This window comes from Panthera pardus, unplaced genomic scaffold (assembly GCF_024362965.1).
Source record: "Panthera pardus isolate Hobbes unplaced genomic scaffold, ASM2436296v1 HiC_scaffold_17, whole genome shotgun sequence".
NCBI classification, from domain to species: Eukaryota; Metazoa; Chordata; class Mammalia; order Carnivora; family Felidae; genus Panthera; species Panthera pardus.
The window spans coordinates 122,758,022-122,783,231 of record NW_026526732.1 but is presented as its reverse complement, the minus strand read 5'-3'; the positions used below and the strand labels follow the sequence as shown (position 1 = coordinate 122,783,231).

The 25,210-nt window shown below is 45.4% G+C and overlaps 1 protein-coding gene across 7 annotated transcripts in view; it reads left to right on the top strand.

Moving 5' to 3' along the window:
• The window catches only part of HIVEP1 (HIVEP zinc finger 1), a 148,034-nt gene that overhangs the window by 89,185 nt on the left and 33,639 nt on the right, over nt 1-25,210 (top strand). For 4 of the 7 annotated variants that reach the window (XM_019420112.2, XM_053904906.1, XM_053904905.1 and 1 more), the window contains exon 4: nt 18,697-24,647. In XM_019420112.2, the coding sequence (XP_019275657.2) occupies nt 18,697-24,647 (5,951 nt within the window). Of the gene's footprint in view, nt 1-1,994; nt 2,508-18,696; nt 24,648-25,210 lie in introns of those variants that run through there. The other 3 variants (XM_019420111.2, XM_019420109.2, XM_019420108.2) reach the window with 2 other exon arrangements.

The following is a 25,210-nucleotide window of genomic DNA, read 5'->3' as shown; positions in this document are numbered from 1 at the left end:
CACATACTGCTCAAAGAAATTATCATCATGCAGTATTTTTCTTGTGGCTTCAAGCACAGGGAGAGTAAGACTCAGAACGAAACGGGCCCCAGTCCTACATTTAGGACTTTCTTAGAAAAATTGCCAGAGTTTTTGGAATCTTTCTTATGAAAGTGCAACAGGATACAAACCTGAATGACCTTCAAGACAAGGAAATCTGACTGTCTTTAAAAAAGTTCTTATTTGTATTGAAGGCTGAGTCAGCCTCCTGCCAGGTGACCTTCTTAAACCTGCAGAAGTACATCCGGGTATCTGATTTTATTCTCCGTGTCAGCTCTCTTGTTAACAACAGTCAGATTTTTATCTCCTGCCTCTCCAGCTCACTATTTTTGCACAAGCCCTGTCATAAGACATTAGAACAACTTATAAAAATGGAAAATGTACTTACTCATAACGCCTCCTCTCAGTTGTTGTTAACTTTTCTACCTTTGCTAACCTGGCTATAGCATAGCCACAGAAGCCCAGTTTTTCTGAGGTGCTCTTTAGAAGTAAGGAGAAGTACTTATCGGAATGGTAAATAAGGTTAATAGAACAAATCTGGAAGTATATACTTGGTTTCTTCTTTCAGTGGCATCTTCAAAGACATAAGTTATGTGGAGGAGTAATGGATACAGTGTTTTGTGGGAGTGTAATATTTGTGAAAGTGATACGCACAACCGTAATACGGCAAAAGAGAACAGAGCTGTATAGTCGTAAGGTTTCCATATCGTATTAGAATCTGCATTAGCTTCCGATAAGTTAGAATGCAAGGTCAGTTCTAGATCACTACAAAGAGAACCACTCAAGAAAGTTCTGAAAAAAGATCATTAAAGAAATTAAAATGTTGTATTAGCAAATACCATCTTAATGTAGAATAAAGCAGTAAAGGAGAAGTGGAAGACCAAGAAAGACACAAGATGAATAGAAAACGAAAAGTAAACTGGCAGACAGGAACCCAGCAGTGTCAACCAAAACATCACACAGGAATTGGTTGAATAATCCCATCAGAGGCAGAGATTGTCGGACCGGTTAAAAAAACAAGATCCAACTGTGTGCTGCCTACACGGAGATACACTTTAGATTCAAAGTCGCAACTAGATGGAAACTAAATGGTTAGAAAAAGATTTATCATGCAAACAGCCAGCATGAAAAAGCCGAGTAGTTATATTAGAGACTTAAAATAGAGGGGTATTTTCTAATGACAAAAGAATGAATCCTTTGGGAAGACATAGCAGTCATAAACCTATATGTACCTCACAACACAGTCCCAAAATACACGAAGCAAGCGGACAGAAATGAAGGACCAAGTAGACAATTCAGCAGTGTGGTCAGAGACTTCAGTGCCCCACTTTCCAGAATGGATGGGACAGCTAGGCAAAAGGTCAGCCTCGAAGACTTGAACAGCACAGTGAACCCACTGGACCTAACATCTATCTGTAGAACATTCCACCCAACAGCAGCAGAACATATATGTTCTCTGGTGTATGTGGAGCATTCTCCAAGATAGGTCCTAACTTAGGCCATGGGACGATTTATCAATAAATTTAAGAGGACCGAGAAATACAAAGTTTATTTCCAAAGCGACTTTTTACTACATCTGCCATAGCTGGCTAGTGAATTCAGACCCTCCCCCGTAATTATTGTTCTTTTTCTTTTGAACAGTTTTTTAATGTACATTGTTGCCCATCTAGTATGTTACAGAAGTTTAGTAATGTTGTCTCTTGCACTGTTTAAGCCTTTAGCCAGATGATTCTTGGTCTTACTCGGGATGGGAGCTGACCTCAAATTCCACTTACATTCTATCCTTGCTTTTCTTTTCAGGGCTGAGTTTCTTGTTCAGGAATGCTGCTGTCTTCTGATTGCTTTTCAGTGTATTCCTCCATTAGGAATATTAACAAGCCTCTGAACTGACTTTGGTTGGTAAAACTCAACTCACATGTCCCCGAATGCTGCAAGAACTAATTGCTCTAATCTTCTGGAGAGATGCCCTTCATGAGGCTTCCTGATGCTCTCAGAAGTCGCTGCTGTGTCCGTACTCACTCCAGGCTTCTAGAACTTTGTCACAGAGCTTGAAGTTCTTTTCTCTTAGGAGCTCGTTCCCCTCCTGCTTTTGACTCTCATGCCGTCTGTTACCGTGTGTTTGAATTCCGTGGGCTTCGTTCTTTTTCATACAGTCGCTGCTCATTTTGACTTAGCCACAATATTCATCACACTTTCGCTCTTTCACTTCGTCTTAACATCTCTAGTTTCCCATCTGGGATCATTTTATTTTACTTCGAGAACAGTCTTCAGTTTTCCATTAGCGCAGGTCTGTTGTGACAAATTACTTCAAGTATCATTTATTAGAAAATGTCTGTTTCATTTTCATTCTCGAAAAATACTTTCACTGAGTATAAAACCAGAGCCTTCCGGCATGGCAGTTCATCTCCTTGAGCACGTTGTTGCTGTTGAGATTGTCACTTGTGAGTCTGATTATTGCTCATTGGAAGGTAACCTGTCTTTTCATTTTAACGTGTCTTCCTGAGACTTTTAAGAGTTTGGCCTCGCCCCTGCCTTGCAGTTTCAGAGTGAGGCGAATAGGTGTGATTTCTCTGTATTTACCATGCGTGTGCTTTACAGCACTCTTGGATTTGTACAGTCACATGTTTCAGTCGTGCCCAATCATTTATGTCCTCATCTTCCGAGATTCCACTTCCAGTCTTTTCGACTCATCCTTTGTTTCAAAACCTCTCCATTTTGTTTGCCTTTTGTCTCTAGTACTTTATTCTCTGTTGTTTCTTTTTGACTCCTCTCCCAGTTCCCTGTCATAATCTGGGCTTAAATCAATCCAGTGAGTTCTAAATTTGCAAGTATTTTTCAGTTCTGTCATTTATATTTAGCTTTTCAAATATACTATCTCTTTTTAATTTTTTTTTATTGTTTGTTTATTTTTGAGAGAGAGACAGACAGAACATTAGCATGGGAGGGGCAGAGGGAGAGGGAGACACAGAATCGGAAGCAGGCTCCAGGCTCTGACCTGTCAGCACAGAGCCGGATGCGGGGCTCGAACTCACAAACCATGAGATCATGACCTGAGCCGAAGTCGGACCCTTAACCGACTAAGCCACCCAGGAGCCCCTCTACTACTATCTCTTTTTATACTTTCCAGTTTTCCCTCTGGAATTTTCAATAAGATTTCAATATAAACAAAGTAAGTACATTTATTTTAAAGTCTCTGTATGTCAGTTCCAATATATTGGACCCTTGTGGATCTGTTTGTGATGTTGGTTCTTTCTTCGGTGCCTCGTTGTCTTTGAATAGTTAGACATTCTATTTTAAAAACTATCAGGCCTCCAGGGTAGCTCAGTCAGTTAAGCACCAACTTCATCCGAGGTCATGATCTTGTGGTTTGTGGGTTTGAGCCCCTCATCGGGCTCTGTGCTGACAGCTTGGAGCCTGGAGCCTGCTGTGGATTGTGTGTGTGTATGTGTGCGTGTGTGTGTGCGTGTGTGTGTGTGTGCGTGCGTGCGTGTGTGTGTGCGTGCGTGCGTGTGTGTGTGTGTCTGCCCCCCCCCCTCGCACTCTCTCTCTCAAAAATAAACATTAAAAAAAAAAAGAACAAGTAAAAATTATCAGAATGGTTTGAAGTCCTGGTTGACATCTTCCACCAGAAAAGATTTGAATTCGCTTCTGTGAGGCTCCCAGGAGAGCTAACGATCCAGTATCCACTTAATCCAGTTTGGGGGCTGGTGATTTTCCGGGGCACTGGATGCAGGTTGGCAGTTCATATGAAGCTTGCTTGGTCTACATCCAGTTCTCTCGTTTCTAGCATAAAGCCATTCAGACTCCCAACAGGGAATACGTAGATGCTCATAGGGACTCCACGCCTGGCGTGCCCCGGATTCTGTCACGTATCTACTCAGCTCCTTTAGATCGTCGTGAGAACTGCCCCAGCCATTTACCTGCTCCTTCTGGACAAACCTTCCCTGAGCAAAAGGAGCCCTACATGCCGACTTCACCCTTTAGGACCTGTACCCTCCCCTGGATCTTGGCCCACTAACTTTCCACTACCTTCCTACTGTTTCACTGCCTTCAAGCTGATAATATTTATATTTTATTTAGCTATTCTGTCATCTTCCAAGGAATATCATTTGAATTGCTTAAATTACTTAATTCTCCATCACCGTACAGTTCTTTCTATTTTCAGAATATCAACCCATTATCTGCGCTACGTATTGCAGTATGTTTCTCTTTGTCATTTGCCTTTTTGCATATCAGAGAGTTTTTTTATACACACCCAGATTTCTTCCAGAGAGTTCACTTCTCTGTGGTTTTATTGCTTACACTGAATGTGAGTGAGCTTAGTGTGGAATGTGGTGTTTGCTTACTGTTTACCTTCCCTTTGTTCCATGTGTTTAAAAATTAGATCATCCTTTCCCCAGGGTTTTGAAATATTTTTCGTGTACTGAATACACATATGATGGGACCTTTCTTTGAGTTTTCAGTTTAACTATTAATCTGATTTTGGAAAAGTACTTTACTGTTTAATCATTAAATGCCTCTCCATGTCGGTGACCTTATAACATTCTTTTTCAGAATTTTATAGTATAATTTAGAATATTTATTTCTCCAAGTGAAGATTAGAGTCACGTAAAATTAAAAAAAAGAACAACTTTTGGGGTGCCTGGGTGGCTTAGTCAGTTAGGTGTCCGAGTTCGGCTCAGGTCATGATCTTGTGGTTTGTGGGTTTGAGCCCTGTGTCCAGCTCTATGCTGACAGCTCAGAGCCTGGAGCCTGCTTCAGATTCAGTGTTTTCCTCTCTCTCTGCCCCTCCCTTGCTCATGGTCTGTCTCTCAAAAATAAATAAATATTAAAAAATTAGATTTATAAAATAATGAGAAGAATTTAAAAAGAACAACTTTTTGGGGGTGCCTTGATGGCTCAGTTGGTTACGCATCTGACTTCGGCTCAGGTCGTGATCTTTTGGTTTGTGAGTTTGAGCCCTGCATTGGGTAAGCCCAGCTTCTCTCTCTCCCTCTCTGCCCCTTGTGGAATTCTCTCTCTCTCTTTCTCTCTTTCTCTCTCTGCCCTTCGCTCACTTGAGCCCTCTCTCTCTCTCTCTCTCTCTCTCAAAAAATAAAAAAATAATTAAAAAAATAACTTTTTTTATTGTTTGAAATTGTGTGAAGTTTAGAAATTTCAAAAGAACTGAATCAATATCTTCAAAATATTGTTTCCAGGAGCATGGTGTGTTTCTTTGTTTTGTAAGTCTTTTAAAAAAAAAAATCATAGCAGAAAATCGCTTAATTTTTTGTTCGTTTTGAATATTTTGTGCCAAATTTATTCCTAGACATTTTTCTGTTATTGCCGTTACAGATAGAATATTTCTTCCTTGTATTTTCTAACTAGTTGTTTTTGGTGCAAATAACAAGATTGATATTTTTATGCTTTTGGTAGACACCTACCTTCTGATTAAAAATCCATAGGGATTCGGGGCACCAGGGTGGCTCAGTTGATTGTGTCCGACTTCACCTCAGGTCATGATCTCATGGTCTGTGAGTTCGAGCCCCGCGTTGGGCTGACAGCTCAGAGCCCGGAGCCTGCTTTGGATTGATTCTGTGTCTCCCTCTCTCTCTGCCCCTCCCTCGCTCATTCATTCTCTCTCTCTCTCTCTCTCTCTCTCTCTCTGTCAAAAATAAACATTAAAAAAAATTTTTTTTAAATCATAGCAATTATGGCAAAAATCTCTTTGTCGTCCCATGGTTCAAAAGAGATTTCTCTAGTGTCTGATTTTGAGTGTTGCATATCGTGGGCAAGGTAAATATTCTTTATGGTGTTTTCCTAGTTCTCTAGAGTTTTGTTTAGATTTTTCTAATTTCCCTGTGACTTCCTCTCTGACCCCTAGGCTGTTTAGAAATATGTTGTTTCATTTCCAAATATTTGGGGGCTTTCCACATGCCATTCTGCTTCTTATTTCTCATTTGATTTTGTTGTGGTCACAGAGACCATACCTTTTGTGTCCTTGTAACCTTTTGGAGCAACAGACCTTGGTTTTAAATTTAAAGTCACCTGTGCCCAGCGGCTACCTGTGTTAGTTTCCTGGGGCTGCAGAACAAATTACTGTGAACTTAGCAGTTTAAAAAATACTTATTATCTTACAGTTTTTAGGTCAGAGCCTGAAGTGGTCTCACCGGGCTGTAACCAAGCTGTCTGTCAGCAGGGCCACCTTTCCGGAGGCTCTGGGGGAGAATCCGGTTCCTTGCTCATTTAGATTTGGGCTGAATTAAACTCCTGTGTCTGTCAGCCTGGATTCCTCATGGCCATGCTGGCCTTCCCAGCTTCTAACGTCACCTGCTTTCCTTGGATCCTGGCTGCAGTAGCTGTTCGGGGTCGTCACACTTCAGATCTCTCTTTTTCTCTCTCTCCCTTTCCTTTCTCTTTCTCTCTCACGTCTTCTGCCAGTGTATTCACTTTGAAGAGATCCTACGATAATCCAGGGTAGGCTCCACATTTTAACGTCCGTGACTTTATCCCATCGACAAGGTCCCCTTTGCACGTGTCAAGGAACCTAGTCGCCAGTTCTGGGGATTAGGGTGTGGACGTTTTGCAGGGCCATTATTTTGTCTGCCACGCTACCATGTAGCACAATGTGGCATCCTACTGCATTATATTTAAGGTTTTTTAAACGTTTATTTACTTTTGAGACAGGGAGAGAGAGTGTGAGTAGGGGGCGGGCAGAAAGAGAGGGAGGGGCACCGAATCCGAAGGAGGCTCCAGGCTCTGAGCGGTCAGCACAGAGCCCGACACGGGGCTCGAGCCCACAAACCACGAGATCATGACCTGAGCTGAAGTCGGAGGCTTAACCGACTGAGCCACCCAGGTGCCCCTCACTGCATTATATTTTAAAGTGATGCAATTTTAAAAATTCTTTTCTAAATTTCCTTTTATTGTTATTTTCGGAGCTCTTTATTTATATATGGAGATCCAAATTAAAGTTGTAACATTTCAGCACAGGCCAGGCGGCAATATGCTCTGTTTTTGTTTTCCTGTAAAAGTCTTTGTTTTGCCTGCATTTTTGCAAACTGTTATCCTTTGATAGAGAATTCTGAGTGGGCCATTTATTTTTTTCTTTCAGTAGTGTGAAAATATCACTGCACAGTTTCTGTTGAGAAGTCTGCTTTAATTTTTCTCTTTGTCTGTAATACATTTTTCTAACTTCTGGGTACCTTCGAAGTTTTGAATTTTCTTTTTTCTTTGGTTTTCAGCACATTGAATATAACTTAGTTATGTGTTTTTACCTCCTTTCTTTCTTTTTCTTTTAGTTTTTGGTTTTTCTTCTCATCTTTCCTTATTTTTACTCATCCAGTTGAAGTTCTCTAAGCTTTTTTGATCTATGGTTTGTTTATTTTTGGAAAATACTTGCTTCTATCTCTTCACTTATTTCTACTACCCTATTTGTTCTTTTTCCCTTTTGTGATTCTTTTTTTTTTTATTTCTTTTAACGTCTATTTATCATTGAGAGACAGAGAGGTAGGCACAGAGTGTGAGCAGGGGAGGGGACAGAGAGAGGGGGAGACACAGAATCCGAAGTAGGCTCCAGGTTCTGAGCTGTCAGCACAGAGCCTGACGTGGGGCTCGAACTCACAAACTGTGAGATCATGACCTGAGCCAAAGTCGGTCACCTAACCAACTGAGCCACCCAGGTGCCCCCCTTTTGTGATTCTAATTCTACACTAGACCATTTGACATTGTCCTATGGGTCTTGGATGCGCTATTCTTTTGTTTCCATACTGTTTTTCTTTCCTTTAAAAAAAAATTATTGTTTATTTACTTTGGAGAGACAGAGACAGAGTGTGAGTGGGGGAGGGGCAGAGAAAGAGGGGGACACAGAATCCGAAGCAGGCTCCAGGCTCCGAGCTGTCAGCACACAGCCCGGCACGGGGCTCAAACCCACGAACCACGAGATCATGACCTGAGCTGAAGTCAGCAGCTTAACCGACTGAGCCACCCAGGCGCCCCTACATTTTTAAGTTATTTTTTAGAGAGAGAGAGAGAGAGAGAGAGAGACAGACCAAGAAAGTGAGCAAGCATGAGCCGTTCAGAGGAAGAGGAAGAGAGAATCTTAAGCAGTCTCCATGCTCAATGCAAAGCCCATCTCAGGCCTTGAGATCATGACCTGAGCCCAAATCAAGAGTCTGACTCTTAACTGACTGAGCCACCCAGGGACCCCTCCATGCTGTTTTTCTTCTTTGTGTGATTTTTTTTTTTTTTTTTGGTTAATCTGTAAGTTCACTGATTCCTTAGTTTTGTCAAATCTAATGAGTGTATAAATGGCTTTCTTTGTTTCTATTACTTTGTCTTTTATTTCTAACATTTTCATTTGACCATCTCACTGAGTTTAAATTCCCATGTTGTCAACTTTTTCCTCCGGCCCTTTTGACACGTTGATTATAGTCATTTTAAATCCCCTGTCTTGAGCGTTTGGGCACCTGTATCATCCCCGAGTCTGGTTCTCTTGACTATTTTGTCTCTTGACAGCGGCTCAGTTGTGCCTGTATTTTAACTTTCTATTGAGGTTCGGATATTGTGTGCATAACAGTAGTTACTGGGGTCATGAGCTTTTAATGGTTAGAAATGGGCACTGTTTTTCTTTTGTGAGGTCATCAGGAGGGGAATTGAGGCTCTCTGTTCAGGAGCTGGGCTGGGTTCAGATTTTGGTATTGTTGTGTTTGCCTTCCGTGTGTCACACTGGCCTCCAGGTATTCCAGTGACGATCTGCCATTTCCCTGTGAATGCAGAGGAGCAGGGGGGCCTGGATGGCTTTCCTTAGTTTGGTGCTCCATACTGAGCTAAGCCGCCTATATCCTTGTGGGAGTGGAAGCCTCTGCCCCTTTGCCTCTCCTAGCGGTAGACCCCTGTTACTTCTTCCTCATTGCTGGGCTGGTAGTGGGGGTTGGTGAGGATTGCTCTCCTGTCCTGTTCCACCCTCAGTCTCAGACATGACCCTCTCCCATGGTAGCAGACCTCTCATTTTATCGGTATGGGATTCTGGTCCCGGGACAGTTTCCTCCTTCCACTGGGATAAAAGGTTTCTTCTTCTACCCTTTCCCAGGCCACTGTGGCATTTACCTGTGCCCTGTGGGTGATGTGCCTGCTGTCCTTTTCCCAGCAGCTTAAAGTTGAAGGCTTTTGCTCCACATGAGAGAAGCTCTCGGGGCCTCGGGCTTTGTGTGTTTTCCACAGCTGCACCCCCTGCTTGGTGCCTCCCACGGAGGGTGCTCTCTCTGGTCCCCCGCCCCGGCCCCTGTGTCAGCACCTGCTGGGGGCCCACGGGAAAGAGCCTGGGTGTGAGTATGGACTCCCCCGGGTCCGAGGCCAGGCGAATCCAGCCCGTGCGCAGCCCTTCATAGTTTGCTGTAGTTTTAGATGATATTTTGCTTGTTTGCATGGCTTTCGTGTCCTCCACATCTTCCTGCTTGACCCCAGGTGAGCCGTTTCCTGCAGCCCTCCGTGGAGTTCAGGCTTTGGTTGCTCTGTGACCCCAGCTGGGTGATGGGCTCAAAAGACGTTAGGACTTCTGTGCTATCTCTGGCTGTTTTGTGCCATTGTGGTGGGAGCAACATTCCTTTCAAGCGTCTACATCCAAAAGCAGACTCATCTAGCTTTATTTTTTAAAATCAGGAATGGATATTGAATTTTATTAAATAGCATTCACCCTTATTGAAAATGGCCATGTGAATTTCTAAGTTGTTCTTCCTGACATGATGAATCATACGAGTAGATTACCTTATACTAAATTCATCCCTTATCTTCTCTCACTTGAAGAATTTCTTCATTAGCAAATCTTTCTTTGATACCTATTATGGACTGGATTTGAGGGATGGATAATAAAGACGGAGTCTTATAGATTTGCATTGTAATCAGAAGGTAGACAAAAACAACATGTAAATAAATAAATAGGGCATTTAAAAAGTGGTTTTTTTTAAGTTTAATCATTTTGGGGAGACAGAGAGAGCCAGAGCATGAGCAGGGGAGGAACAGAGAAAGAGAAGGAGACACAGAATCCGAAGCAGGCTCCAGGCCCTGAACTGTCAGTGCAGAACCCGACGTGGGCTCGAGCTCACGGACCGCGAGATCGTGACCTGATTCCAAAGTGGGGCGCCCAACCGACTGAGCCACCTAGGTGCCCCGATAAATAGGACATTTTAGATTGTGATCATCGTTAGGAAGGAAATGAACAGGGTGGGTGGGTGGTGGGGGCAACTAGTTTAGGTGGGTGGACAAGACCAGCCGGTGATAGATGACACTGGTGTTAGGATCTAAAGGTCAGAAGGGATCCAGTCACTTAAAAGAGTTGAGAGCGGGGAGGGCTTTTCAGGAGCTGGCGAGTACAGATCCCCAAAGGTAGGAAGGAGACGGGCCCTGCTGGAAGATCAGAACTTCACCGACGTGGCCGAAACGGTGAGGACGGGGGAAATGTTACGAAGGGAGGTCGCAGAGGTCATCAGAGCCAGATGGCCGTGCCATCTTCCAGCCGCGTTCCACGTTTGAATTACATGAGGAAGGGGAAGAACGTGGTGATGAACGTGGCTCCTGTTGCTCGTAGTTGTTCCCACGTCGATGAAGTAGCTTCCGGATTACGGACACACCCCAGAGGCATTGTGGGTTCCAGGCTGCCGCGGTGAAGCGAGTATCTCAGTGAAGTGTGTCAAATGAAGTCTTTGGCTTCCCAGTGAATAAAAAAAAGTTATGTTTATACTATGCTGTAGTCTGTCAACTGTGCAATAGCATTATTCCTAAGCAAAAGTTAAAGACACAATTTTGAACATTTATTATTAGTAGTTTTTAATGTTTACTTTTGAGAGAGAGAGAGAGTGAGGAAGGGGCAAAGAGAGGGGGACAGAGGATCCGAAGTGGGCTTTGCAGTGACAGCAGCGAGCCCGACACGGGGCTCAAACTCCCGAACCGCGAGACTGTGGCCTGAGCCGAAGCCAGACGCTTAACCTACTGAGTCACGCAGGTGCCCCTTCAAGATACAGTTTTTAAAAAGACTTTGTTGGGGGCGCCTGGGTGGCTCAGTCGGTTAAGTGTCCGACTTCGGCTCAGGTCATGATCTCCCGGTTCGTGGGTTTGAGCCCCGCGTCGGGCTCTGTGCTGACAGCTTGGAGCCTGCTTCGGATTCTGTGTCTCCCTCTCTCTCTCTGCCCCTCCCCCGCTCATGCTCTGTCTCACTCTGTCTCTCAAAGATAAATGTAATAAAAGGAAATTTAAAAATAATAAAAAAATAAGACTTTGTTGCTAAGAAATGCCAGCCATCTTGTGAGTTTTCAGTGAGTGATGACCACCGATCACAGCTACCATAACAGATATAGTAATAACAAAAACGTTTGAAGTATTGCAAGAATTACCAACCTGTGACGCAGAAACACTAAGTGGGCAGACGCTGCTGGATAAATGGCACCGATCGACTTGCTTGGTGCAGGGTTGCCACAGACCTTCAATTTGTGGGGGGAAAAAACAAAACAAAAGCAGTCTCTGCGCAGTGCAGAGCACAATAAAGCAAGGTGTGCCTGTGTGCCTCTTGTGTCCTTGTTTATCTCACATTAGCTTATTCGTTACCTGGCTTCCATTTTCAGTCTCTGAGTGCTGACTTTTCCTTCCTCTTCATAAGCACACTCAGCCCCCACCCCCCTTGTCCTAACAACACCTTCTCCCGTCCTTTTCTTCCCCGGATACCACCCCACCACCCCCCCTTTCTCAGTGCCTTCGCAGCCACTTCTCAGAAAGTGTTCTGTGCTTGCTGGCCTGCACTTCACCTTGCCCACGCTCCCGCCTTCCCCTTCTGTGAACTGGTTTTTGCCATCACAGTGTCCTAATCCCAGTGGCCACCAAACCCAGCACCCTCTTGTTTCTGCTTCTGGATCCAAATGGAGTATTTAAAAATACACTCTTGGCCACATCTTCCTTGGTAGTTTCCAAACCCTACGGTGCCTGGGTGGCTCAATGTGTCTGACTCCTGATTTTGGCTCAGGTCATGATCTTACGGTTTATGGGTTCGAGCCCTGCATCGGGCGCTGCACTGACAGTGCAGAGCCTGCTTGGGATTCTGTCTCTTTCTGTTTGTCCCTCTCCCACTCATGTTCTAGCCCCACTCCCCCCACTCCCTCCCCCTCTCTCTCTCTCTCTCAAAAATAAACTTTTTTTTTTTTTAAGTCTCTAACCTCTGACTTCCTGGACACCTCACTGTCACAAGTTTTGTTTTATCTTTTTTATTACCCAGTTTGTTTTCTAGTTTACCCTAAATCGAGGGATAACCCACGATGTCAGACTTTTCTCTGCTGATGTCACACTTTTCTCTTTACCGGGCATATTCTCTCTGCCTTATCATTGATGTACTTCTACAAAAAACAGCTCTCATCGTGTACTTCCAGATCTATGCCTGTAGCCCAGACTTCTCTCTAGGGAAAGAAAAGAATATGCATCTATATTTAATAGATTGTAATTTTCGTATTGCTATGTAATCTTTGTAATTATTTTAAATGGATGTGTAATGTTCTGTTAAGTGCCTGTGCTGTAATTAGCCTAAGCATTTCTCTGTTGAAAATTTCTAGCCCTGGATTTGCAGCTACACTTTAGAATTCTCCACATGTATATTGAGTTTGAGCTTTGGTGGGATGGAAAGTGAATTGATTTTTTTTTTTTTTTTTTTTACCCCTCCTAAACTGGCTTGGGCCTCACGGATAAAGACAGGAACTGAGCAGAATCTTTGGCAAGCCTTTTTTAGGCTTTCTTGCTTTGAATCAGCTGAGAGGCCCCTCTGTCAACTACCTGGATTCAAGGTAGCGTTTTAACTTTCACGTGAACTCCGGAAGGGCCTTCTGTGTGCTGTCCATGTCTCTGGTCTCTTTACTTTCTTTTTTCGTTTCTTTAATTTTTTTTTTTTTAAAGAGTGACAGAGTGCAAGTGGGGAAGGGCAGAGAGAGGGAAACACAGAATCTGAAGCAGCCTGCATACTTTGAGCTGTTAGCACAGAGCCCGACACGGGGCTTGAACCCATGATCTGTGAGATCATGACCTGAGCTGAAGTCAGACACTTAACCGACTGAGCTACCCAGGCACTCCTGGTCTCTTTACTTTCTGATACAACATGCTCTGCGTTGTTAGAGGACAAGTAGTCCTTGTGTCCCCAAGACCCAGAAGACCCTAAAGTTTTTCACACTGATGCGTCTCTGAGTAAATCCGGAAAAGTGATTCACCTTCCAGCAAGGCGGGCTTTTAAAGCCACTGTTGAGAGGCACCTGGGTGGCTCGGTCAGTTAAGCATTTGACTTCAGCTCAGGTCACGATATGATGGTTCATGGGTTCGAGCCGCACGTCGGGCTCTGTGCGGACGGCTTGGAGCCTGGAGCCTGCTTTGGATTCTGTGTCTCCCTCTCTGTCTGCCCCTCCCCCATTCACGTGCTGTCTCCCTCTAAGATAAATAAACATTAAAATAATTTTTTTTTTCTTTAAACACACCGTTGGGTTGTAGTTCCCGATACCTACTACCAGCCTCGGGAGTATTTTTTGCCGCATTTAACTGGCAACCCAGATGCTCTGTCTCAGGAAACGTGTTTGTTTTCATTCTGTTGCTGTCTAAAGTAATCCTGGAAACCCGCGGATGGTGCCGTTTTACGCTCCTTGGTGCTCCTCTCCAAAAGCTAGAGGAGGCCTCACGTTCACTAGGCTTGTCCTTGGCACACGAGGTGCCAGTGCCTTCCTTTCAGAGAAGGTGGGAGCTTTAGCCCCTGTTTCTCTAACCGCTCCCCTCTCCCCTGTCAAGTGGCCTTCGTGATCTTTCCGAGCTGTTCGGCCACCTCCCCAGTGGAGCACTGGCTTTCTGACGAAGCCCCTGCAGATCGAAGCTTTCGACAGGGTCACGCTGCCCGCTGCGGTCCCTCCCCTCAGTGTGACTGGTACTTGTTAAATGAATTGCTCTTTGGGGTTCCGACCTGTTGATGCCTCAGAGCCTCTGCCTGGCCGCCGGCCCTTTCCAGGAGCGCACCCCCCCCACCCCCCCAGAACGCAGGGTTCAGCAGTTGGTTGACTCCCGTTTTGGGGCCTGTCCCACCCTTGCCCACTCTGACTGCACATCAGCACTGCGTAAGGAAAGCGGGTGGTATCTCATCGTTCACACAAACAGGGCACGTGCCCCAAGTGTTTCCAACCCCAGTGTCAGTAAAACCCCAGCATCCCTGGAACCCTGTGGTAGAATACAAAGTGGCGCCCGTACGGCGAGCGGAAGGTAGGCCCGCGCGCTGGCCGTGGGGAGTGGGCGTATCGTCCTTTACGCTGCCTTCTGCCACTTACCCTGTGGTCTCTCAGATCCTCTAGTTAGTTTTCCCTTCAGTACGCCGAAATACCAGATCGCCTTTAAAGTGAGCGCAGGCCCCGATGGGAACAGCAGCCCCTCCCAGCCCTCATCCCCACCCTGTTTCTGCCTTGAGGCATTCTGGTCTGTGCATCCTCTTAACTCTGGCCTCTGGCAACTGTATACCCGGCAGGGTAGATGCAGCCACAGCGTGTGACCATCGTGCCCTTTCCTGTAGATAAGAGGGCAGGTGAAAGCAACTTCCGTCACTCTGGTGGATACACCGGACGTTGATCGGGATTCAAAAGTATGCCGGGTGCTTCGTTCTCCAAGGTCCCAGGGTCTGCCACGTCCTCCTACTCCAGGCCTTGGTTCCCAGAAGGAGGCTTCTGTCTATGATTCGTAGCCCGAATCACTCTGTGCACACCTTAGCCATCCACTCTGTGCACGCCTGCCCCGATCTTGAGAACCAAGGTAACGGTCAGCAGTGAGGCACACAACTTGTTTCAGTCCCAGCTCTGGGATGATAGTGTGGTGTTCATCTCAGATGTGCCCGGTCCCCTCCCTGTGTTTGCATTCTCTCCGATCCCATCCGCTGCCCTCTCCGTTCACAACCACAATGACCACAAAGTCCTTGGATTTAGAGACTGATCCAACATGCAAAGTCATCCCCATCCAGCCACCCATGATGGAATGGGCTTTATCCCTTGAGCAAGGAGTGTGAACTCTGTTAAAGGAGACACGACAAAATCTCAGAGGTGTGACTGCAGCTCAGAACAAAAACGATTAGGATCATATTCTCCAGTGAACGCCATCCCCTTCCCCTCCCCCATTGTCTCAGGCAGTCTTAGAAAAGCACACAGAACATGAAAAGACAGACTAAACGCTCAGCCTTAAAATATTCCCTCAGAAACAGAAGTGTGTTCTAAGCATTGAACTCAATAAGGTTATAATTTTTTTTTAATGTTTATTTATTTTGAGAGAGCGTGACGGGGGGAGGGACAGAGAGGGAGAGAGAGACTCCCAGGCAGGCTCCGCGCTGGTAGAGCACAGCCCGATGCTGGGCTCCAACCCACGAACTGTGAGATCATGACCTGAGCCGAAATCAAGACTCAGACGCTTAACCAACGGAGCCACCCAGGTGCCCCAAGATCGTAAACTTAAGCGACAACTCAAACATGATATGAGACAATAAAGTGAGATGAAACGGGAAATATGGAGCTAAGGGAACAAGATGAGAACGAAATAATCTTCGTCCAAAACAAATAAAGACATTTGAAACAGTAAGGAATTTAATAGCTGAAAATTGAGCGACTGACATAGGGAAAAGCGTTAGATAGTTCTAGAGAAAGCGAAAGGCAAGAAAAACCCAAAAAGGTGGAAGCAATTTAAATCCTCGTAAACATGGTGCAGCATAAAGATAATTAGTGTCCATAAAGGAGCCCACCCCAAAGAAAACATTGGCCAGAAGATAGATCTACTTGAAGATGCAAAAAAAAAAGAAAAGCTTTCTGGAAGAAGCAAAACGCGTCTCCTCATGGAGAAGGACACTGTGTTCTAGGGGGAAAGACTTAAAGTTTGTGTAGTAACAAACTCTGAGCTGACTCGCAGTTAACAGATTTCAGAAGTAAAAGAATTTTGCAGACAGACTAACAGAAGAAAGGCAAGTCATGCCAAGGAGGGGAGGCCATCAGCCAGGCTGGCTCCAGGCTCCTGCCACAAAGCAAAAGAGGTTGCAGCATTTTGAAAGAAAGAATTGATGCATTAGCGGCAAGTAAGTGTTAAAATTCAGAGAGACCAAGAGTCAACAACTATGCAGATAGAATGTAAATGTTAGACACTGACAAAAGGGAGCCGAATCATCTAAAATTGAAGCCTGCAGTTCAGAATATCTATTTAAAATACGGTTGTCCAAATTCTTAACTTCAGAAGAATTTTTAGGAAGTGGTGTCTCCATAAAGAAATACAGATTTAAGGGCGGTTTTTCCTTTATTTTCACTCAGCTTCATTTTAAGTACAAAGTTAAATTTTACCCTTTCTGTTTAAAACATACATAGGATGGCTTATAGAATCCCTTTAAAACTTAATGTGGTATTTCCGGGTGTTTCTGCTCGTGGGTTGAATTTTTGCTTTTTTTTTTTTTTTTTTTTTTGAAGTGTAAGACATTATTTAATTTTTTTTTTTTTTTTTTACAAATAACTATCTAAACATAAAAGCTTATTCCAAAAACCACGTAAAACATAACAAAATAAGCCTATCTACCCAACTAAGCCACTGGTTCCGTAGGTTCTGGAAGGGGCTTGGCATGGGTGTGTGTGTGTGTGTGTGTGTGTATACACATACATACAGTCTTTTTTAACGTTCATTTTTGAAAGTGAGGGAGAGCAGAGGAGGGGTAGAGAGAGAGAATCCCAAGCAGGGATTCTGACATGGGGATCCACCCCAGAACCATGAGATCATGACCTGAGCTGAAATGGAATCAGAGGCTTAACCGACTAAGCCACCCAGGCGCCCCCCTCTGTGTCTTTATATGTATTTTGACAGCCTGGTGGTTTTCACCTTTCCTACAACCCACTCCAAGCCTTTTGGAAGTGACTGGGGAAACTACTCATCCTAGATGATGATTCGCGTTTTTCATGGTGTCCATTAGCCCGGTAGACACAACATATGACATTCAGTTTATTGCGTTTATCTTGAAAAGGGAAAAACAGTGGGAAACATTCTGTAAATGAGTAGATCAAAACATAAAAAAGATTTGCTCAACATCATTTCGTATCAACAAACCTGATACTTACTTTTCTGTTTTTCTTAGCTCAAGCATTTTAGTCATGAGGGACCCTCCCCTTTTTTAAATTTTTGCTCTTCTGATTATGGTGGATAAACGTATCATTAGCGTGTTAGTCCTGTGTTTTTTCATTAACTTAATCTATCACAGCACATAAACCAATCATCACAAGAGGACTAGGGTATTTTTTTTATTTTATGTAAATTTTTTATCTCCAGTGGTTATTATGGCATAGGCATTTGGTCTGATATGAATTTCAAATACGTCCGTTGCAACAGCTGTTTGAAAATAACCAGGAATTTGAGTATTTGACTTTTCTACAAATAAATAAGAGGAGCTTGAATAAGTTTTTGTCTGTGTGCCCAAGAGTCCAACAAATGTAAACAAATGAAATCATGGCAGGTATTTACTGCTCACAAACGTCATAGTTGATGGAGGTTGTGGGTGGCTGAGGCCAGTTAAACACGGATTTCCTCCCAACACAGCCAGAAATGAAGGTAGCTTCCCGTCTTGTCTCCCACAGTTAGCTCTACCTACCTGTCCACCTGCCTTCCATCTACCTGTCACTAATGACAAAGAAACCTAGCCATTGGATGTTTTGTTCCGTTAAAATGGCGATTTTTTTTAAAACTAAGGGCCATTACAACATTATGACTTTTTAAATTGTGTTGATGGAGAACCACAAATAAGGGAGATGTTTTTACTTTCATAGTTTTTGTTCACTGATACAATTACTGCAATAGTAGTTCTTTATGATTCTACCAACCTTAATATCTCATAAGCGTCTGAGATATGTTTGCTCCAAAAATTATTGTATACTAGCTTTTTTTTTTCCTCACAAAAATGGCACTATTGCATGTTTTGGAATCCTCTTACTTTAAAACTTGCTGAGAAGTTTTCTCGAGAAGGTACTAAATGTGGGGCGCCTGGGTGGCTCAGTCTGTTGAGCATCCAACTCTTGATTTCAGCTCAGATCATGATCCCGGCGTTGTGGAATCGAGCCCTGCATTGGGCTCCGTGCTAAGCGTGGAGCCTGCTTGGGATTCTCTCCCTCTCCCTCTGCCCCTCCCTTGCTCACTCACTCTGCCTCTCCATCTAATAAAAAATAAATAAAAACAAAAGATACTAAATGGCGACAAGACTGTCAAATACCCCGCATTAAAAGGTTGAGTTTTCTTCTTTGTGCAGCAGGTGTCTCAGACTGTTGGATAGACTGAGTCCTCAGCTGTCACTGTGAGGAGGGAGAATAACGTAGTTTTGAAAGATCAGGTTCTAGGACGCTGGTGAGCTGGGGGTCCAGGGAGGAACAAAGCATTCCAGAAATGGACACTAAGGTCTCTGCACGAATGTTCCAGTAGCTTTTGATTGCCAGCATTCTTGCAAATGCCAAGATATCAAAATACAGTTTTATCCACAGCGGGCTTTCCGTAAACTACCTTCTTTAGTTGTCGTAACGCCCTCGTGATTGTAATCCTCATTTAAAAAAATATATATATGCGTGGTTGGCATGTCGGCCGTCTTACCAACTGACTTTTTAACTTTTTCTTTTTTTTTTTTTTTAACAGAAATCTTAGAGGCTGGTATTAAAGCAACTTCAGAATCACTTAAAGGTGTGAAACGAAAAAAGATTGTAGCTGAGAACCACCTGAAAAAAATACCAAAATCCCCACTGAGGAGTCCCCTTCAGGCAAAACATAAACAAAATACAGACGAGCCTGCTTTTGCTGTTCTTCAGAGCGTGCCGGAGTCTCACAAGAAGCAGAATCCTAGCCCCGTGAAAAATGGGAAGCAGTTTGCCAAACACAATGGAGAAACACCTGGGGTAGTCGCTGAAGCCTCCAAATCCGAAGATTCTGTGTCCCCGAAGAAGCCCGTGTTTCTGCAGCACCCATCTGAACTGCGCCGATGGGGATCGGCAGGCTCTGACCCCAGCAGGTCGGGCTTCCCGGATGCAAAATGTGACTCTCGATCTTTGTCGAGTAAAACCAGGACTGACCGCAGTGAATGTATCTCCTCCACTCGTAGTCCCGCCTCCTCTTACACAAACACCGCATTTGATGTCTTACTGAAGGCAATGGAGCCAGAGCTGAGCACCTTGTCGCAAAAGGGCTCATCTTGTGCAGTTAAGGTAGAAAAACTGAGACCAAATAAAACTGTACAACCCCCTTCTCAGTTAAACAGCAGCTCACCGGACGCCCCAACTCAGACTTCCCAAGAATCTGTTTCTGAATCGCAGCCTTCTCCTTGTCCCTCGTACACCGTGCACGTGTCTGCAACTCAGAAGAGTGAGCCAGCCACAGTTCAGTCAGTGTCTCACCCGTGTAACCAACACGAACACTTCGTTTCTCAGCCTCACCAACAAAATCAGCCGCTTCCAGCACGTTCAGGTTTCCCAAGGTCCCTGGTGAATCTGCAAAATCAAGAGAATGCCAAACTTGAACAGGTTTATCATATGGCAGCGACGTCATCTGTGGGTCTGACTCCGCCTTCCAGTAGAACTCAGGTTACTCCTCAAAACCAGCAAATGGATTCTGCTTCACCGATGTCCGTGAGTCCAGCCCATTCGACACCGTCAGCCCCCACGCCAATTTATAATTCAGCTCCTGTCGCCTCTGTCGTTAACCACAGCGTGGAGCAAATGTGCAATCTTCTTCTGAAAGATCAGAAGCCAAAAAAACAAGGAAAATACATTTGTGAGTATTGCAATAGAGCTTGTGCAAAGCCTAGCGTGCTTTTGAAGCACATCCGCTCCCATACTGGAGAGCGACCCTATCCCTGTGTGACCTGTGGATTTTCATTTAAGACTAAAAGCAATCTGTACAAGCACAAAAAGTCCCATGCACATACTATCAAACTGGGTCTTGTCTTGCAACCAGATGCTGGTGGTTTGTTCTTGTCACAGGAGTCCCCCAAAGCACTTAGCATCCAATCGGACGTAGAAGACAGTGGGGAGAGTGATGAGGAGGGGGCTGCTGAGGAAAGACAGAACGACCCGGTCTCCATGGACCCGCAGCCTGTGCAGATAATGAAAATGATGTCCCATTCTGAAGCGTTACCAAAATCAAGTTCCATTCCAAGCAATCCAGACCATGTGGTAGGTGACTTTCCACTACAGGACAAATCTTCAGAATCACAGGCTGTGCCAGAGTTACCAAAAGTCGTGGTCCACCCTGTCGGTGTGTCCCCTTTAAGAGTCGACAGCCCAAAGCTCCCAGATTCCAAGCCTGAACTGTCTAGTGCACAGACACCGAAGGACCTTCAGGGAACCAATGTCCTGTCCCACTCAGCCTGGACATCCTCCCTCGAGACTGACGAGAAGTCCCGTCAGAAAGGGGACGGGAGTCAGCCAGAAGGGAAACAGGAGCCTCACGTGGGGACAGGACATGCCCAGCTGCAAAGGCAGCAGGCTACCGATTGCTCCCAAGAGCAGCAAGGAAAACTTCTGAGTCCTCGGAGTTTAGGAAGTACGGATTCTGGTTACTTTTCACGTTCGGAAAGTGCCGACCAGACCGCGAGTCCGCCGACTCCCTTTGCCAAAACGTTGCCCACCACGGACCAAGACTTAAGTAAGAATAATGGGCCCTCTGCACCTCGGATCAGTACACCAGCACCTTCTGCTCTGTCAACAAGTGAAAAAGCATTGCTTCTACCGGGTCAGATGCGCCCACCCTTGGCGACGAAAACACTTGAGGAGCGGATATCAAAGCTGATCTCAGACAACGAAGCCTTGGTTGACGATAAGCAGCTGGATAGCGTAAAGCCACGGAGAACCTCTCTCTCGAGGCGAGGAAGTATCGACTCTCCCAAGTCATACATATTTAAAGATTCTTTCCAGTTCGATTTGAAACCAATGGGACGGAGAACAAGCTCCAGCTCGGATATACCAAAGTCCCCTTTCACCCCTACCGAGAAATCGAAGCAAGTCTTCCTTCTGTCTGTACCTTCCCTTGACTGCTTGCCCATTACGAGAAGTAACTCCATGCCTACCACAGGTTATTCAGCAGTACCTGCGAGCGTCATCCCGCCCCCTCACCCCCTGAGAGGAAGTCAGTCATTTGATGACAAAATCGGCGCTTTCTACGATGACGTCTTTGTGTCAGGCCCTAACACTGCCGTGCCCCAGAGTGCACATCTGCGGACCCTTGTCAGACAGTCAGCAGTAGAAGACTCTTCAGCAAATGAAAACCACCTCGGTGCTGGACAGTCCCTGGACGAGAGCTATCCAGGATGCGGTGCGGCCAGTGACACTGGGCCGGCAAGGGGCAAGTCCTTGGCCCCAGGCTCACATTTGGAGAAAAAGAAGTCCCATCAAGGGCGAGGGACAATGTTTGAGTGTGAAACCTGCAGAAACAGGTATAGAAAACTGGAGAATTTTGAAAACCATAAGAAATTTTACTGTTCAGAGTTACATGGACCAAAAACAAAGGTGGCCGTGAGGGAACCTGAACACAGCCCCGTGCCTGCTGGTAGTACACAGCCTCAGATTCTGCACTACCGAGTTGCGGGCCCTGCAGGGGTGTGGGAGCAGACACCTCAGATCAGAAAACGGAGGAAGATGAAGAGTGTTGGAGATGACGACGAACTTCAGCAAAATGAAAGGGGGGCGTCCCCGAAAAGCTCCGAAGGCCTCCAGTTCCAGAATTCTCTGGGCCCTGCTTCCACTTTGTCTAAGCATAACGTTGCAATAACAAGTGACCAGCATAGAAAGATACAGCTGCAGGCCTCCCAAATCCAGCTGGCGGCCAGAGGTCCCGACCAGACCATGGATCCCAAGCTGTCTACCATCATGGAGCAACACATAAGTTCAGCTGCCCAGGACAAGACGGAGCCGAAGAGGCACGGAACTGGAATCTCCGTCATTCAGCATACAAACTCGCTGAGCAGACCCAACTCATTCGACAAGCTTGAGTCTTTTGAAAGAGGTTCCCCAGTCTCCTTCCAGGAGCTGAACAGGACAGTGAAGCCCGGATCTCTGAAAGTGATGGGAATTTCCCCAGAAGAAGGGCGCCCTCCCCAGAACACGTCTCACCCTCACCAGCCTGTGCTGTCATCAGATGCTCTGAGAGCAGAACTTCAGGACGGTCCCAGGAAGAGTCCAAGTGAACGACATGTGTTGGGACAGCCCTCCCGACTCGTTCGGCAGCACAACATCCAAGTCCCAGAAATTCTGGTCACCGAAGAGCCAGATCGGGACCTCGAAGCCCAAGGCTATGATCAGGAAAAGTCAGAGAAGTTCAGTTGGCCTCAGCGTAGTGAAACCTTGTCAAAGTTGCCAACCGAGAAGCTGCCACCCAAAAAGAAGAGGCTCCGTCTTGCCGAGATGGAGCACTCGTCCACAGAATCGAGTTTCGACTCCACTCTGTCCAGGAGCCTAAGTAGGGAGAGTAGTTTATCTCACACTTCGAGTTTCTCAGCTTCATTGGACGTTGAGGAGGTTTCTAAAACGGAGGCTTCCCCCAAAATGGATTTTCTAAACAGAGCAGAGTTTCTCATGATTCCAGCTGGCTCGAATACACTGAACGTTCCTGGAACTCACCGAGAAATGAGGCGCACCGCTTCAGAACACATTAGCTGCGTGCAAACGTCGATGGAGGTCTCCGATTTCAGAAGTAAATCGTTTGACTGTGGAAGCATAACTCCACCCCAGACAACACCACCCGTTGAATCGCAGCCCCTGACGTCCCCTTCGGGCATGGGGGTCACCGGGCACGTGCCTCTCTTAGAAAGAAGGAGGGGCCCACTGATGCGGCAGATATCTTTAAACCTAGCCCCAGATACTCGTGTGTCTCCCGGCAACCCACCATCTTTCCAAACAATCGCTCTTGCGAGTGTGAACACAGCACCGTTTCCGGGCCCTCAGCTCACGAATGCATCTTTAGCCGAGTTTCCTGCAAACGCTCTGCACTCCCAGACTCAAGTTAAGGATCAGCGAACAGAAACCTCCAGTTCCGGCTCTACTAACATCTTCCCCGTTCAACAGCTTTTCGGTATCAACGTGTTAAGTCCAGTCCACACCCCCCATAGCCACCCAAACACACAGACGTCTCTGCAAGTGTCTATGCAGAGTGTTCAGCCGGATGCAAATCCCAGTTTATGTGTGGCTTCTAAAAGTAAAGGTTGCTTTGCTCCCAAGTACCAACTTCATTGTCAGGTTTTCACTTCAAGCCAGTCTTGCGCTTCCAATCCTGTACTTTCTTTGCCAAAGCAAGTTCTCTCGGATCCAGGTGGGGCTGCTGACCATCGCGGGACTTCGTTAGCGTTACCAACCAAATTGATAGATGCCATGTCCAGTTCATGTGTTCCACCACCACTGAAGCTAGGTGGGCAGGCGCAGAACGTGCCGACGTCGTTTGCATTGCCCGTGCATCTGCAGGGTAACGTTCCAGCGTACTGTTTTGCCACGGTCACTCCTCTGCCACAAATCCTGGTGACCCAAGACCTGTCCAACCAGCCAATTTGCCAGGCTAATTGTAGCATGGTGCCAATCAGCGAGGAACAAAATTCCGTGCCAAAATTGCAGACAGATCACCAGAATGCTTTGTCAAACCCAGAGGCAGAACCTGTCTGTGAAGATGTTTTTTCAGAGATGGGTCAGACTCTCCCTCCATCAGAACCTTTGCCCGTAACCCAGAAAACGTCTGTTGGTAGGCTTTCCCCCCAGCAAGAATCTTCGGCTTCAAGTAAAAGGATGCTTTCCCCAGCAAACAGTTTAGACATTGCCATGGAAAAGCACCAGAAGCGTGCTAAAGATGAGAATGGGGCTATTTGTACAACAGAGATCAGACCCTTTGAACCAGGGAGTTCAAGACCTAGTGAAGTTAATAAACAGAAGAAACCTATTTTAGTGAGGCAGGTTTGTACTACGGAGCCTCTTGATGGTGTGCTGTCAGAACAGGATGTTTTCTCTCAACCTGAAATTAGTAGCGAGGCTGTTAGTCTGACAGATGTCCTACCAGCTGATGATTTGTCATCCGAACACTCTAAGTCTGTAGTTACAGAACCTATAATCGAACTACAGGAGTTTGAAAACATCAAGTCCTCCACGTCGCTCACTCTTACAGTGAGAAATTCACCTGTCCCTGCAGAAGACATTCACATTTCTCCTTTGGAACGTGTAGACGGTAACCAAGAAAGGAAGTCTCCAGGGGTTAGAACTCAACGTGACAAAGAGAGCGTCCAAGACCAAAGTCAAGCCACACTTTTAGTGTCTGATGTGGGAGGTGCACAGCAGCTGCCTTTCCCCAGCCTGAAGACCTCAACCAACTTTACATGGTGTTACCTACTAAAGCAGAAGGCATTGCATTTGCCTCAGAATGACCAGAAAACTTCAGCCTATACTGATTGGACAGTTAGTGCCAGTAATCCAAACCCACTTGGGTTGCCTACAAAAGTTGCCCTTTCTCTCCTTAATTCAAAACAGAAGACTGGAAAATCACTATATTGTCAAGCAATAACTACCCATTCCAAATCAGATTTATTGGTCTATTCAAGCAAGTGGAAAAGCAACTTAAGCAAGGTACTTGACATATCATTTATCTTCACAAATAGTTTGTGCGATGTCTTGATGCCTTTAAATGTTTTAATTGAAAAGTGTATCTTAATTTCGAATGACAAATTGTGCTGTGTAAGTATAAAGTCACCCAGACGAAAGGATGAGAAGTTTACCCCGCGAGTTAGACTGATAAGGGTTACATGGAATCCTTCGGTGATTCTGTCTTGAGACATTTTGGAAATAACTTGCCCTGAGCTGAATGTTTAAGTCCTTACGTAATGGTACATACAGATCATCACGGTTTAACTTTCATCTTTCTCTTGTATTAAGTGAAAGGAGATTATGTCTGTGTTTTGTCCCTGCTGGTGCAGGGGAATAGAGGTGTGAGTAATCAAAGACTGTTACATTTCATTTTGAAATATAAGCAGAGAGCCATTCATACTTGTCTTTGTACACCTGACTAGCCTCCCCTGGCCATGCTAGTCCCAACTCCCACCCGGTGTTAGAATCATCTTAGTGCCAGAGAGAAGACTCACAGAATAGCTGACTCATACACTTGATATAATTAAGTTGATTTGGTCAAGATG